This window comes from Eumetopias jubatus, unplaced genomic scaffold, assembly GCF_037043125.1.
Source record: "Eumetopias jubatus isolate StellerSeaLion01/CBP00866 unplaced genomic scaffold, mEumJub1_p1.0 scaffold_8, whole genome shotgun sequence".
In the NCBI taxonomy this organism is placed as follows: domain Eukaryota; kingdom Metazoa; phylum Chordata; class Mammalia; order Carnivora; family Otariidae; genus Eumetopias; species Eumetopias jubatus.
This window is the reverse complement of record NW_028274814.1, coordinates 39860866-39877079: the sequence shown is the minus strand read 5'-3', so window position 1 is coordinate 39877079 and position 16214 is coordinate 39860866. Positions and strand designations below refer to the sequence as shown.

The 16214-nt window shown below is 38.9% G+C and overlaps 1 protein-coding gene across 17 annotated transcripts in view; it reads left to right on the top strand.

The window, feature by feature from the left end:
- WNK1 (WNK lysine deficient protein kinase 1) overlaps positions 1–16214 on the top strand; it is a 149718-nt gene that overhangs the window by 118694 nt on the left and 14810 nt on the right. For 5 of the 17 annotated variants that reach the window (XM_088025860.1, XM_028121205.2, XM_028121203.2 and 2 more), the window contains 12 exons: positions 4170–4319; positions 5520–5978; positions 6914–7192; positions 7887–7975; positions 8078–8240; positions 8652–8768; positions 9099–9272; positions 9481–9538; positions 9674–9796; positions 10342–11792; positions 12946–13029; positions 15272–15355. In XM_088025860.1, coding sequence (XP_087881986.1) covers positions 4170–4319; positions 5520–5978; positions 6914–7192; positions 7887–7975; positions 8078–8240; positions 8652–8768; positions 9099–9272; positions 9481–9538; positions 9674–9796; positions 10342–11792; positions 12946–13029; positions 15272–15355 — 3231 coding nt within the window. The remainder of the gene's footprint in view (positions 1–4169; positions 4320–5519; positions 5979–6913; positions 7193–7886; positions 7976–8077; positions 8241–8651; positions 8769–9098; positions 9273–9480; positions 9539–9673; positions 9797–10341; positions 11793–12945; positions 13030–15271; positions 15356–16214) is intronic. The other 12 variants (XM_088025862.1, XM_028121208.2, XM_028121207.2 and 9 more) reach the window with 6 other exon arrangements.

The window sequence follows — 16214 nt, the reverse complement described above, 5'->3', positions numbered from 1 at the left end:
CTAAATAATCTAGTAAACATATCTGTCAACTGCTACAAAACAAATAAGTGTGGGGCGCCTGAGTGACTCAGTCGTTAAGTGTCTGCCTTCGGCTCAGGTCATAATCCCAGGGACCTGGGATCAAGCCCCTCATCCTGCTCCCTGCTCAGTGGGAAGCCTGCTTTTCCCTCTCCTAATCCTCCTGCTGTGTTCCCTCTCTCGCTGTGTCTCTGTCAAATAAATAAATAAAATCTTTAAAAATAAAGAAACCAAATAAGTGTAGTAGGTAAGATTATACTCAATGTGCAAAGCACTTTGCCTATATTTTTATTTAATTCTTATATGAACCCTATAAGTGTACTGTTGTTATTTTCATTGTGCAGATGGGAAGGCTGAGATAAGATCTGGAAAAGAGTAATTTATCCAAGCTTACACAACTTATAAGAGGTAGAAATAATTTAAATCCAAGTTGCCTAACTCCACAACTCACCGGTTAACTACATCCCATTTATGACATAAAAGGAGATAAATTACATCACTTTCATGCAGGGAGGGAGGATATCAAGAAGGCTTTATGAAAGTGATAGCATTTTTTTTTAAGATTTTATTTATTTGATAGAGAAAGACACAGTGAGAGAGGGAACACAAGCAGGGGGAGTGGGAGAGGGAAAAACAGGCTTCCCGCCGAGCAGGGAGCCTGATGCAGGGCTCAGTCCCAGGAGCCTGGGATCGTGACCTGAGCCAAAGGCAGACACTTAACGACTGAGCCACCCACGCACCCCAAGAGATAGCATTTAAACTGGACTCTGATTATCAGTTAAACTCAGATGTAAGAATAAAGCATATTCTAGACCAAAAGGGAAGAGGGGAACAGTGTAAGCAAGAGAAAAAGCACAAAGGTAGAAAAAAGACAGAAACAAACCTTTTAGTTCAGTTTAGCTAGAACATAAATAAGTGAATATAAGGTTCATAGAAGAGCTGATTGAGTCCAAATATTGATGTAAGCATGGTTTTGCATTAATAGGGGTGAGAGAGGTAATCATATGCCCATATATAACGTGGGAATTTTTTCCTCAAATTTTCCCCTTTCCCTTAATAAGGAAGGGAATCAGCATATATTTAAACCTTTATCATATTTCCATATTACAGACTTTCATTGTCCTTTATTTTGAACAATAACCAAAAAAAAAACTTAATGGAATAAAATAAAACGTGAAAACACATGTGCCTGTAAGGACCTTAAAATAGTATATGTAGTTGGAAATGTTTATAGACAGTATCTGACAGAATTGGTTTTAAAATAAAAGCCAAGAAGTTAAACATAGATTTGGTCCTTATTCTTAGGAGAACAACTTGACTATTCCAGGTTCTATATGTCATTGTAAACAACTTGCTTAAAGATCATTTTAAGGAGTTAATACAAAGATTACATGAATATAAACCTGTAAGACAAAAGCAAAAAAAAAAAAAATACAGCTGTCCTAGTATTTTTTTTTAAGATTTATTTATTTATTTTAGAGAGAGCAGGGGCAGGGAGCGGCAGAGGGATAGGGAGAGAATCTCAAGTAGACTCCCCACCGAGTGCAGAGCCTACTGTGGGGCTCAATCCCATGACCCTGAGATCATACATGACCTGAGCTGAAATCAAGAGTCAGACACTCGGGTGCCTGGGTGGCTCAGTCGTTGGGCGTCTGCCTTCGGCTCGGGTCATGATCCCAGGATCCTGGGATCAAGTCCCACATCGGGCTCCCGCGGGCTCCCTGCTCCGCGGGAAGCCTGCTTCTCCCTCTCCCACTCCCCCTGCTTGTATTCCCTCTCTTGCTGTCTCTCTCTCTCTGTTGAAAAACAAAACAAAAAAATCTTTAAAAAGAGTCGGACACTCAACTGACTGAGCCATCCAAGTGCCCCAACAGCCGTCCTAATATTATTCATGATGCTTGTCACTGCAAATTTTACCTCAAGACACAAGTTACAGGGAAAGTATTTTGCTATGCTCCAGAAAACTAGAGGCTTCACAGTATAGCTGCAATGAAGATAAAGAGACTGGTGTATTGTGTGGGAAGAATTTGAGAGAGGTGGAGCAATAGTTCTAAGTTAATGCATTTATGTAATGTGCCATCTTATTTAGGTGTGTAAATTAATGACTTACATAATGGTAGTGTTGCAGTGTAAATTCCTTAAAGTTAAAATATATTCAGGTTGACCAAAAAGATTTTCTAGTTTCTTTCTTAGTGGAAATATGGAAAATTATTTTATATTCAGAGTTGCCTTATATTTGGATATATATGATATATCTTAGTTGCTGAAGATAAATGTTACGTAATTTGGTAGCCATTTGCTCCTGATTTAAGTTAAAATAATACGTTGTCAGAAAAAAATTAAAGAATAAAACAAACATATGACTGCTGTCACCATCGTGTTTCAGCATTTTGGGGGGTGATTTTAATTGATACAATAAGAACAAAGTAAGAAATATCAGGGGAGCAAAAATCTTATTTGCACATTATCATCTAACAAAATCTAGGATGTTCTTGAAGGTGGCCAGATTCATAATATACATATAAAACAAATAAAAATAAGTCCTGGGGATACAATGTATAGCATAGTGACTATAGTTGCTATAGTAGTGTATATTTGAAAGTTACTAAGAGAGTAGATCTTAAACATTCTCATTGCAAGAAAAAAATTGTAACTGTGTGGTGATAGATGTTAACTAGGTTAACTAGGTGATCATTTCACAATATATGTATATATTGAATCATTATATGTCAATTAAATTTATTTTTATATAAATAAATAGCTTATCTTTTTACCAGCAGTAGCCAATTAGTTGTATAGACCAGGATATATGTAAAAGGCTACTGGTTGCAGCATTATTTTAAGTAACAAAAGAAAAAAATTAACCAAAATGTTCATTTTTAGGATATTGATGCCATTGATAAATGAAAATAGCATGTTAGAGAACAACAGTATTTATAGAATGGGCATACTTTTGTTTCAGAAAACAAAAATGTCATTATGTGTAAATGACCACTTACAGGGTGCCTGGGTGGCTTAGTCGGTTACGCGTCTGCCCAACTCAGGTCATGATCCCAAAATCCTGGGATCGCCCCATGTTGGACTCCTAGCTCAGCGGAGAGCCTGCTTCTCCCTCTCCTTCTGCCTCCCACTCCCCCTGCTTGTGCATGTGCACTCTTCTCCTCTGTCAAAAAAATCTTTTTTTAAAAATGATCACTTACATGTAGAGAAAAATCCATAAAGGTGATGACCAAACCACTAATAGTTTGCTTCTGGAGATATGGGGCTAGGGTATTTCGTTTAACTTGATAATCTGTCTGATAGGTTAGGTAAATTTTTTATTACAAACAGCTGTTGTTTTTGTATTAATAACAATTTTAAATTACTTGTAGGTGTAAGAGAGTCTTGAAAGTCAGCTATGAAGTTCAGATTTTTGCTGGGCTAGTGAGAGCCATTAATTTATTACAAAATTTACAATTATGTGCCATGCGTTAAGTTTAAGTGTATTATACTAGAATGCCTAGCACATGGTTGATTCCTAAATGTCACTTACTCCCTTTGTCCTACTTTGAGTGATAGTGTTATTTTCAAAGAAGGAAATACCTTTTGGCAGTAAAATGAGCAGTCTCTAAGGTACTACAGTTGGTAAAGCTGAATTTCCACATTCAGTGCTTTTCTCAGTATTCTCAATAGCTGTAATCAGAGTTATTCTTCAAATTAGCTACACAGTTGATAAAATACAGTAAGAAAGATTAAAGTAGGAGATTGGATTTGTTTAACATAGGACCAGAGTGTGAGAGGTGATACCAAGAAATAGGGTGAAAAAAATGGGGAACGGGGGTTCGAGGAGAGAGGATCTCTTTGGATATGTTATCTAAAGGTCTTTGTGAATGACCTGCTATTGAGGTAAGAGGGATGATAGGTGAAGAACCAACGGTGACTCAAATTATGAAACATTGGTTAATTGCTCTTGGTTGTACCATCACAAACAAAGAATACCAGAGGAAAAAGAGAAATAAATATAACGGGGAATTGATGAATTTGGGTTTATGCATGTCTTGATTACTAATATTGTCATTTACAGATACAGAAGACCTTAGGCAAACATATTTCCTTTGACCCATGCCATTAATGACTTGAAATAAAACTGAATAATTCTATTTTATTTTCAGCAGCAGGGAGTACAGCAGACAGCCCCTCCTCAACAGACAGTGCAGTATTCACTTCCACAGACATCAGCCTCCGGTGAGGCCACTACTGCACAACCAGTCAGTCAGTCTCAAGCTCCACAGGTCTTGCCTCAAGTATCAGCTGGAAAACAGGTAAACTCTCAATTTCTAAATAGATGCTAAAAACGAATCCCCATATAACTTTTTTCATGGATAGGTTTCTATCTTCTCTAATGGTGAAATACCAAATTTGGTTATATTCACCCCAGAAATGAATTGACAGTTGTTCCTTTTGTTGCACATGCATTGGTTAATATAAATAGGTACGTACTGACAGCATTCACAATCCAAAAATGTTTAACTTTTAGGTTTATTAGTCTAAAGTCCGTTTGACAGGTATGTGAACTGGTGGTTTAAATAACAGTGCTTTGGTAACTGAACCTGAACATTTTCTAGAACTGCATCAACTATATCTAACATTCTAGGTTTACAGCTATGCTGTATTTTTCGTGTAGACTTATGCATTGTTTCCTCCTCCATTGCCCACTGACAGTAAGTCATAAAAACCCCTTATATGGAATGGTGTTTGTTATAAGTTGTCCTTCTAATCACTTGGAAAGTGCCCTTTGAAGGTATATTCTATTGAATGACCTTTTTTTAACTATAACATTGGGACTTGTCCTTGTATTTTGGCACAGTGTATTATTTCTGTCATATTTCAGACAGATACTGTAATTGTAAAATGCACCATTATTTTATGTAGCCAAGTACTGACACACCATTAATTGCAAGATAATATCTCAGTTTCACAAATGTTAAAATGACCAGGTGGTAGAGAGGGATGATTGCATCCTAGAATCAGTGAAATACAATACTTTCATACCTACTTTCATGGCCAGTGTTAGGCTTCAGAATTGTAGAAGCAACATGGATTGGAATCTAATTCCAGGGAGAAGGAATTCATTTGAATTCCAGTAACTATTATAATAGCAGTCATAGATTTAGTGACAACAAACATGCCAAAGGATTAGGGTATGTGAACTATATCTAAATAAATCTGTAAAAAACAAAAAAAAACCCTTTGCCTATGGAAGTGTCCTCTTTTTATTGTTAAATGATGAAGTATGAGCAAAATTTTCTACAACAGATTTGAAACAGCCAGTCTGTCAGCCTCTTTGTCTCCTATTATCCTTTCCCTTTTCTTGTGTGGCAAATTAACTTACACTAATGTATGCAGGGTTTTGGGGTTTTTTTTTTTTCCTTCTTTTTGGCTAATACATAAATCTTGCTTTTGGCAGCCTTGCTTTTTTTTTTTTTAAAGTCTGTCTGTTTTGTTTTTCTTTACCTTCCCAGCTTCCAGTTTCTCAGCCAGTACCAACTATCCAAGGCGAACCTCAGATCCCAGTTGCGACACAACCCTCAGTTGTTCCAGTCCACTCTGGTGCTCATTTCCTCCCTATGGGACAGCCACTCTCTACTTCCTTACTCCCTCAGTACCCTGTCTCTCAGATTCCCATATCAACTCCTCATGTGTCTGCGGCTCAGACAGGTTTCTCATCCCTTCCCATTACGATGGCAGCTGGCATTAATCAGCCTCTGCTCACCTTGGCTTCATCTGCTACAGCAGCTGGGATCCCAGGGGGACCAACTGTGGTTCCTAGTCAGCTTCCAACCCTTCTGCAGCCTGTGACTCAGCTGCCAAGTCAGGTTCACCCACAACTTCTGCAACCAGCAGTTCAGTCCATGGGAATACCAGCTAACCTTGGACAAGCTGCTGAGGTTCCACTTCCCTCTGGAGATGTTCTATACCAGGTATTGTGTTGGCTAGCAAAAAGGAGGGCACCAGAGGGTTTGGTTCTAATAGTAGACCATCAAGGACTTGAAACCTAACAGTTGAATATCAGAATAACTAGCAATAACAAAGGTGTAGCTGATATTAACTAGAGAAGCTAATAGAGTAAAATTCAGAGTAAAGATAGGGAAATGATGTTTGATGATTCATTTCCATTTCTCTCAAGACAGTTCTTAGAGAAAGATGGTTCTGTTCTCTCTATTTGATGTAAGCTGACTGAATGGTAGCTATGGCTAATAATATATCAGGGTACTCTTTTTTATAGGTAGAGTAAATACAGTAGCCAACGTGGTACCAATAAAAAGCTTCAGATTATCCTGTTATATGACTAGAATAACTGATACCTTGAAGAGTTTTTGCATTCTCCCACTTAAGATTACCTAGAAAGTTGATATTTTTCTAAAAAGAATTATGTTTGGGGACGCCTGGGTGGCTCAGTCATTAAGCGTCTGCCTTTGGCTCAGGTCATGCCCCACATCAGGCTCCCCGCTCCCTCTGCCCCTCCCCCTGCTTGTGTTCCCTCTCTCACTGTGTCTCTCTCTGTCAAATAAATAAATAAAATCTTTAAGAAAAAAAAAAAACTATGTTTGTTCCTCCTGTTTAATCTCCAGGAGGAGAAAACCCAGCAATTTATAGTTGTAGAGTACTGTCCCCTAAATTGAAACCAGTCTACCATTTCAAGAATCATGTTTAAATCGTCTTTAAATTATTAGAGATTGGGCTACTACTATTCTTTGCTGTGTGCTTTCTTTTTTTGTTGGGGTTTTGGGGTTTTTTTTTTTTTTGGTGTTTTGTTTGTTTGGTTTGTTTGTTGGGTTTTTTTATGCATGTCTTACTGTTTTGCTAATTTGATGACCCAACCTGCACTAACTCACCTTCCTCATTTCTGTCACAGGGCTTTCCACCTCGACTGCCACCACAATACCCAGGAGATTCAAATATTGCTCCCTCTTCCAGCGTGGCTTCTATTTGCATCCCTTCTACAGTCCTATCCCCTCCCATGCCGACAGAAGCACTGGCTACACCGGGTTACTTTCCTACAGTGGTGCAGCCTTTTGTGGAATCAAACCTTTTGGTTTCTGTGGGCGGTATAGGAGGACAGGTTCAAGTGTCCCAGCCAGCAGTGAGTTTAGCACAAGCCCCCACTACATCCTCCCAGCAAGCAGCTCTGGAGGTAAATGGAATAACTGCATGTTTATATATAAAACATATATACACATGGGATAATTTGACTAAGAAAAAACATAGGTTCCCCTGTTTTAGAACTCAGTTGGACTATTTTCAAACTAACTTCTAAATGACTTTTTCTTCCAGCAGAATGAAATGCCAATGTGGGGGCCTTGTTGCCACTGGCTGTTCTGTTGGGAAGTGAGTGTGCCTTGGAGAAGATTAACCCTATTAGCACTTCACTTCTCTAGCTAGTACTTTAGCCATTATTCTTGTCCTTTCACAAAGTCTTGCCATTGGCAGTCATAAAAGTATTTTATCCTGCTGTGCTCCCAGTAATCATTTTTGCCCTACTAGGAGAAAGATCTGAATCATCTTTGCACTTTGCTCTGCCTGCCCTGTTGCACACTTCTAGGAAGATGCTGGCTGCATGCAAGTTGTACTTTCTCACTACCTAGCAGCTATGTCGGCTAATGTCACACCATGCAGTCTGTACCAGAGACTTAGTTTTAGAAACTTCCTTTGGAATTTTAAGACCACTGTCTCTAGATGCTGAATACTGAGAATTACTAGTAAATTTAGTGCTTCTAGGACTTAGACGGGGGGATAAGGAAAAAAAAAAAAGAGTAGCTTATTGGAGGTAATGAATAATAAATAAAATGTATTACTGCCAAGATTTGCATTATTCTTTCTCTTTACAGAGTACTCAGGGAGTCTCTCAAGTTGCCCCTCCAGAGCCAGTTCCAGTGGCACAGGCACAGCCTACCACTTTGGTCTCTTCTATAGATAGGTATGTAAAAGTAAAATTCTCCTTCCTTGCCTGGGAGGTAGGATGATCTAAAACTTCAAAATATTAAACCTTTAAACACTTAACTTTTTTTTTTTTTCAAAGTGCACATTCAGATGTTGCTTCAGGAATGAGTGATGGCAATGAGAATGTCCCATCGTCCAGTGGAAGGCATGAAGGAAGAACTGCAAAACGGCATTATCGAAAATCTGTAAGAAGTCGCTCTCGTCATGAAAAGACTTCGCGTCCAAAATTAAGAATTTTGAATGTAAGTTTTACTAATTTCTGGGTTTCATATTGTTACTTAATATCATTTAAATATTTCTAAGTTTCAGGTGTATTGATGGAAGTTTGAAATTTTCTAATCACCCAATAATATTGGTAAATTCCATATTTTTATAGTAAGGCATTATTTACCTTTTAGAAAAAGAGTTTTAATTTGTAGAACAGAGACTTTACATTCCTTCCAGACCCTTCAGTGGAAGATGAGGAAGTAGCACAAGGGCTGGTATTTTCTTAATGTTTTCTTGTACCAGTTTAAGAGGTAAAGTACCAACAAGTCTTTAAGTGGTAACATCAGGCTTAAGTTCAAGTGATAATCTGCATTCTTTTCTCACATTCAGTAACAGCATTGAATATGGCTTCTGCAATATTAAGTACCTTTTCTTTTTCTTTTTAGGTTTCAAATAAAGGAGACCGGGTAGTAGAATGTCAGTTAGAGACTCATAATCGGAAAATGGTTACATTCAAATTCGATTTAGATGGTGACAATCCTGAGGAGATAGCAACAATTATGGTATGTCTGCATTTGAAGCTCCAGATTTTGCTTTAGTACTTTTTCAGTATCCACTGCCCTAAGAAAATGTGCAGTATTTTGTAATCTCTTTTGACAGTTATGTATTTATTTCAACGTGAATATAATTAGCACACCAAACATGTGATTTAGAGATATTTTTGTCTAGGACATGTCTAACTCTAGGTATTGAAGAACTAACTTACATAGCAAGTAAATAATGATACAGGTGGTATGCAGATAGGACAAAAGTCATGAATAAGTGGCAACTGGAATGACATAAAACATGAGTAACACTGTACTAATCAGACTGACATCACATTTCTTCTGCAGGTGAACAATGACTTTATTCTAGCAATGGAGAGAGAGTCATTTGTGGATCAAGTACGAGAAATTATTGAAAAAGCTGATGAAATGCTCAGTGAGGATGTCAGTGTGGAACCAGAGGGTGACCAGGGATTGGAGAGTCTGCAGGGAAAGGATGACTATGGCTTTGCAGGTTCTCAAGTAAGTTCACCATTCCCATAGAGAAGCTTTGTTTATTTAAAATAATGCTGTGGTGTTAAATCTGCCATGCACAATGGTCAGTGATACTACATTATATCTATGACTAAGATTATCAAACATTTATGTTCTCTCTGCATGTGGCCATTTGCTTTGCCCAATCTTTAAGATTGTGTTTGAGAATGAATTTGATCACTTTTGTTTGTTGTAGAAATTGGAAGGAGAGTTCAAACAACCAATTCCTGCATCTTCCATGCCACAGCAAATAGGTGAATTTCTTTTCTTCCCATGTTTGCTTTTACCTTTGACCTAAGAAGTTGTATGTATACTAATAATGAAATCTTGAAACCTCATGTTGGTGACAATATATAAATAATGTAATTAAATGGTTTCTTTTTAACCAGGCATTCCTACCAGTTCTTTAACTCAAGTTGTTCATTCTGCTGGAAGACGGTTTATAGTGAGTCCTGTGCCAGAAAGTCGATTACGAGAATCAAAAGTTTTCACTAGTGAAATATCAGATACAGGTAAGGAATTGCTTCTACCACAAACTTCTATTAATCCTACAGTATCTCTGCTACCTTGGAAGGTTGGTTATCAAGCAGTAGTTCAAATGATGACATAGACAATAAAGAAGAGTAGAAAGTTAAGATTATAAACAATAGACAAACATATGGGGGAGGAAAATAGATGATGAATAGAGGGGATTAAAAGACAAGAGCCAGAGAGGAGAATGTACTAGATGCAGCCTGTGTAATAGATACTGTGTCCATACAGTAGTATGTGTTTGTTTCTCCATTTAGGATTATTGTAGATGCTTTGTGGTGACTTGTTTTTCCTTTTTTCCTCTTTATTAAATTTTTTTGCCCCTAGAAATAGATCTTCATACAAGCTAACTTACTTTGATCAAACTGCTCTTTTACTTTGCTGTTTTAGAGCCTGTCATTTCCTTAGAAGTTTTAAACCTTGTTGGTATGTGGCAATGTTGGTAATCGCAATATAGATTGTTAGGACAGTTTTGAATCCACCCTTTTAAAATGGACGGTTCTGAATTTTGTGTTTTCCTTTGCAGTTGCTGCCTCTACTTCTCACGGCGCTGGAATGAACTTGTCTCACTCTGCTTCATCCCTTAGCCTACAGCAGGCATTTTCTGAACTTAGACATGCCCAAATGACAGAAGGGCCCAACACGGCACCTCCCAACTTCAGTCATACAGGACCAACATTTCCAGTAGTCCCTCCTTCCATGAGTAGCATTGTTGGAGTCCCAACCACAGCAGCAGCCACACCTTCAGTATCAGTCCCTGCAACTAGCAGCCCTCTTACTGACATTTCCACATCAGTAATTCAGTCTGAGATTCCAGTGCCCACTGAAACAGGGATTGGTGGAGTTGCCACCTGCACAGGTGTGATGCCCTCAAGTGGTCTCCCTGTCCCACCTGTATCTGAATCACCAATATTTCCCACTGTGGTTTCGAGCATCACAGTACCTACAGTTGTCTCGATATCAGCAACATCCCAGCCAGTTCAGGCTCCCACATCTGGGAGTGCTGTTTCTAGCATAGGCACTTTGCCCTCTATACCAGTTGCAACAACTTTAGCCCCTGCAGTGGGCAGTGCCACTGCCCCGGGTGCTAAGCCCCCACCTGTACTGTCGCAGCAGGTGGCAGGCAGTACTACCAGCGCAGCCACGTTAGCCTCTGTTCCTGTCACCACTCCGTTCCCAAGCTTAGCTTCACAGCCGTCTCTTCAGCTTAGCAGCAGCACCTCTGCTCCGACTCTAGCTGAAACAGTGGTGGTTAGTGCACACTCACTAGATAAAACATCTCATAGTAGTACAACTGGATTGGCTTTGTCCCTCTCTGCATCATCGTCTTCCTCCCCTGGAGCAGGATTATCTAGTTCCATTTCTCAGCCTGGTGGGATACATCCTTTGATCACCCCATCAGCTATAGCTTCTACTCCTGCCCTTCCTCAAGCAGTAGGACCTACTTCTACACCTTTATTACCCCAAGTACCTAGTGTCCTACCCTTGGTACAGCCTGTTGCCAGTGTGCCTGCCGTGCAGCAGACACTAATTCATAGTCAGCCTCAGCCAGCTTTACTTCCCAACCAGCCCCACACTCACTGCCCTGAAATAGATGCCGACTCACAGCCCAAAGCTCCTGGAATTGATGACATAAAGACTCTAGAGGAAAAGCTGCGGTCTCTCTTTAGTGAACACAGCTCATCTGGAGCCCAACATGCGTCTGTCTCACTGGAGACTTCACTGGTAGTAGAGACCACTGTCACACCAGGCATCCCAACCACTGCTGTTGCACCAAGCAAGCTCATGACTTCCACTACAAGTACATGCTTACCACCAACCAGTTTGCCATTGGGTACAACTGGTTTGTCAGTTATGCCAGTGGTCCCACCTGGGCAGGTTTCTACCCCAGTCAGCTATGTGTCAGCCCCAGTCAGTGTGACACCAGGAGTGAAAGCTGGAACTGCTCCATCGAAGCCACCTTTAACTAAAGCTCCAGTAAGATTCTTGTTTTGAAATAATTTGATAAATATGATCATTCTTCCCCCCACACCCATAAGTGCATTTTTTCAACTCAACCTTGCAAATTAGAAATGTAGTTATAAAGACAGCCTGGCCTGTATTAGACATTCAGTATTTATTAAATAAATTGAAAATGATTTTAGGATATATGTACATTGAACACAAGATACTTTTTTTTTTTGAAATATGGTAGGATTTGGGGATTAATTATACTGCCTGGTTTTCTAAGGATGTATAATAGGTACAATACAGACATTTCTTCCTAACTGGTACCAGCTAAAGAAATCTGTCTCTCAAAAAGAAGCTGAATGCTTCTGCTAGCAATTATACATAGTGATAGCAGTTCACAGCCTTTGTTTCAGTGAGAATGAAGCAGAAGCAAATTTTCTGCTTTGCTTAGATTCCACAGATACACAATTTGGGGTTTATAAAAAATTGGAAGTTGGCGATGAATTTCAAACAGAGGAAAAAAGAATCTAATCCTAGGAATAAAATAACTAAAATATGTTTTCTTATTCTGCTGTGGTGGATTTCCTCTCATTCTGCCATCTTCAGTCTCCCTGATCTGCTCCAAATAACAAGATTGTGTTTTTTCTACTATATTCTGTGCTTCACTCATCTTTCTGCTTTGCCACTGACTGTAAAATTCTTTTTATAGTAGGGTAATAATAGAGGCTGTGTACAAATTGTTTACTAGTAATAGTATCCTGATGACTTTTGTTATCAGACTTGACCTTTGGTTATTTCTGAACTGTATTGTTTTCTCAGAAAAGTGTTTGTTTTAGGAAAAGCATGATGATACTATGCCAAAACAGTGGCTCAAGAATACTGGACTATGCCTTTCAATGTCCTTAAAGCCTTTGATTCTCTTTTCCCTAGGGAATAACCTTTTACTAAATTTTACTATTCATTTTATTGGTATGCAGTAGTAACCCCTACAACACCATCATGGTTATATTGTCCTTTATTTAAGATAGATACCAGAATATAAGCTAGGTGACAAGCATGTCTTAACTATAGATATATTTTACTCTTACGTTTCTACATTGGAATTAATTGATTTGCTCTCCAGTATGCAGTCTTTACTCTTAGTGTCTCATGGACTTGAATTTCCCTTCATTGTCTGTAGGTGCTGCCAGTGGGTACTGAACTTCCAGCTGGTACTCCACCCAGCGAGCAGCTGCCACCTTTTCCAGGACCTTCACTAACTCAGGTGCCCTGCCCCAAGACTTGGCAGATTTCTTTTTGTACCCCTACTTTTCTTTCACAAAGCTTATTTAAATTCTCCATTGCATGATCTTGGCTTCTGGCTCCTCTTTGGTTTTGACTTAGTAACAACTTTCTTTTAAAAGAGTATAGGTAATTATCCAGGCCCTATTTAAAGTAAGAAGCTTCATAGTTCTTTTGTTTATAATATTGCTTCAAGTCATCTAGAAAACATTTGATATTAATACTTTTTCATATTTTATGAAGGAAGAAAATGGCAAGGTTTACATTTTACCAGACAAATATAATTCTTCTCATTCACAGTTTTGTGGAGTGAAATTGCATCTAAGGACTGAGATTAGGTTCTAGACTACTCTGGAAATAAAAACTTACAAGTAATCAAAATTAACTTTGAAAGTCCCTTAAGAAAAGATACCACACTGATAACTGATAATGCCCCTTTTCTGTGAGTTCAACCAGTTTTTTCTTGAATGTTTGACATTTCTTTCATTGACAACCTAATAAAGTAATTGGCTTATGTATAGGTGGATATAAGGGTCATGCTTCATGAAAAATACATACTATATTTTTCAGTACAAAACCCACGCAGCTCAATTAACATGAGATTACTCATACAGGAACTGAGACCAGTGACATGAATATTAATTTCCTATCTCATATCAGTTCTGATCATTGGGTAGAACTGCCTGCAATATTTAAATTATCATTTCCCTTTCCCACCCTACTCCATCACCCCACACATTTAGTTGAATTCCCATAAGGAAAGTACGTACTATGAATTCATTGTAACGCTGAAAAAGCTGCCCTGAGACAGAGTAGTAAACATTGAAACTAAATCAGTGATTTATTTTAAAATTGTATCTAAGGAAAACATGATAAATTTCTAACTTGAGAAGTCTGACTTTATCCCTCCTTATGTAATCCTAGATGTACAGTAGAACAAACTTAAAGAACTTGCCAGAATAAAGTAGTAACTCCAAAGAGAACTCAAACCATCAGCCACTAAATTTTGGAAAAAATACATTGTGAAATTCTGTAAATTAGGGGTTTTACACCTATTTTCTCATTAAAAACATACATTGAGACTCCTGAGGGGGCTCAAATGTGACACAAAAGAGCAAATAAGATGGGGAGGGGGTGGTGAGGGTAAGTGGATAATGCCTGCATATAGGGGGAGGAAGATAAAGCTGCAGAAGAATAGAGTGATAGAAGCCAAGATAGATGTGGAATTACAGTCTGTGTCAAAGGTAAAAAGTTCACGGCCTTGGGGTGGATGGTAGTAAGACGTGGTTAACAGGATGGAATGTCCAAACCTCCAGTTCCTTCTTGCTGCAATCTGTAGGGTGTAAGAAGTATAGATTATTAAGACTTAAAGAAATACGGGGTGCCTAGGTGGCTCAGTCGTTAAACGTCTGCCTTCAGCTCAGGTCATGGCCCCAGGGTCCTGGGATCGAGCCCCACATCGGGCTCCCTGCTCAGCGGGGAGTCTGCTTCTCCCTCTCCCACTCCCCTGGCTTGTGTTCCCTCTCTCACGGTGTCTCTCTGTCAAATAAATAAATTAAATTAAATTAAAAGACTTAAATATCCCTTGATAGTGACAGGATATATTAATGCCATTCATAAAGACGTTCTCAGAAAGATGTACCAAACTGAAAGGAAAATAGGGGAACGTGTGATAGAATTAATCTATTGATAGATCTTGATACATTTATCAGAATTTTTTTTTTTAAGATTTATTTGAGAGAGGGAGACAGAGAGAGTGACAGAAATAGCAAGAGAGAACACAAACAGGGAGGAGAGGGAGAAGCAGACTGCCTGCTGAGCAGGGAGCTGACATGGGGCTCCATCCCTGGACCCTGGGATCATGACCTGAGCCAAAGGCAGATGCCTAACTGACTGAGCCACCCAGGCATCCCTATCAGAATGTTTTTAAAGAGAGGACAAATAGAAACTTTTCTTACCAGTTTAAGTAACATCAAACATAGAAGGTAAGAAGACTTCAAAACTATAAAAACATAAATGTAACTGAATTTCTCTTAGGCTTGGGAAACTGACATAAATCATTTAAGCAATATAAGTTAAATTACCATATTGAGTTTTCTATTCAGTGACTAGATAATATGTTGTGTCAGTCTAAAGCATCAAACAGTATTTGTATATAGATTGGCTATATATAGTGGCTCTGACTGTGCCAAAGACCTGTATTTATTGTGCTTGTTTTCATTCAGTCCCAGCAGCCTCTGGAAGATCTTGATGCTCAATTGAGAAGAACACTTAGTCCAGAGACTATTACGCTGACACCCACAGTTGGTGTAAGTTTTGAAAATCTTGACGACATCTTTGCATAATCCTAATATATTATATTTCTAGAGCATACTGTAACCTATTAATACCATTAACCACTTACAGAGTTAAAAGTATTAAAAAAAAAAGTATTAATTCAGAGTCTTTGCTTGTTCCAGCAAACAGAAATGAGGCAGATGAATGTAAGATTAACAACTGACCCAGTGGTGTGATTGTGGAAAAGATTTTATTTATTTGAAAGATACTTTTCTTGTCTTACCTCTGGCTAGAATTATACCATAGATCAATCCTATGGATTTTGCATTTATGCTTTGGAGGAGCTGTACTTTTTCTTTTTTCTATCTTTTTTTTTTTTTTTTAAGATTTCATTTATTTGACAGAGATACAGTGAGAGAGGGAACACAAGCAGGGGGAGTGGGAGAGGGAGAAGCAGGCTCCCCGCTGAGCAGGGAGCCCGATGCAGCGTTCAATCCCAGGACCCTGGGATCATGACCCGAGCCGAAGGCAGATGCTTTTAACGATTGAGCCACCCAGGCACCCTGGAAGCTGTACTTTAAGTTAAAAGTTTTAACTTCTTCCTTTTAAGCTTGTGACACAATGTTCTGATTAAAACTGTTTTTCTTTGGGGGCGCCTGGGTGGCTCAGTCGTTAAGGGCCCGCCTTTAGTTCAGGTCATGATCCCAGGGTCCTGGGATCGAGCCCTGCATCGGGCTCCCTGCTCAGCGGGGAGCCTGCTTCTCCCTCTGCCTGCCGCTCCCCCTGCTTGTGTTCCCTCTCTCGCTGTGTCTCTCTCTCTGTCAAATAAATAAATAAAATCTTAAATATATATATTTTTTTTTCTATGAATATCCAAGTTAAACACTAAGT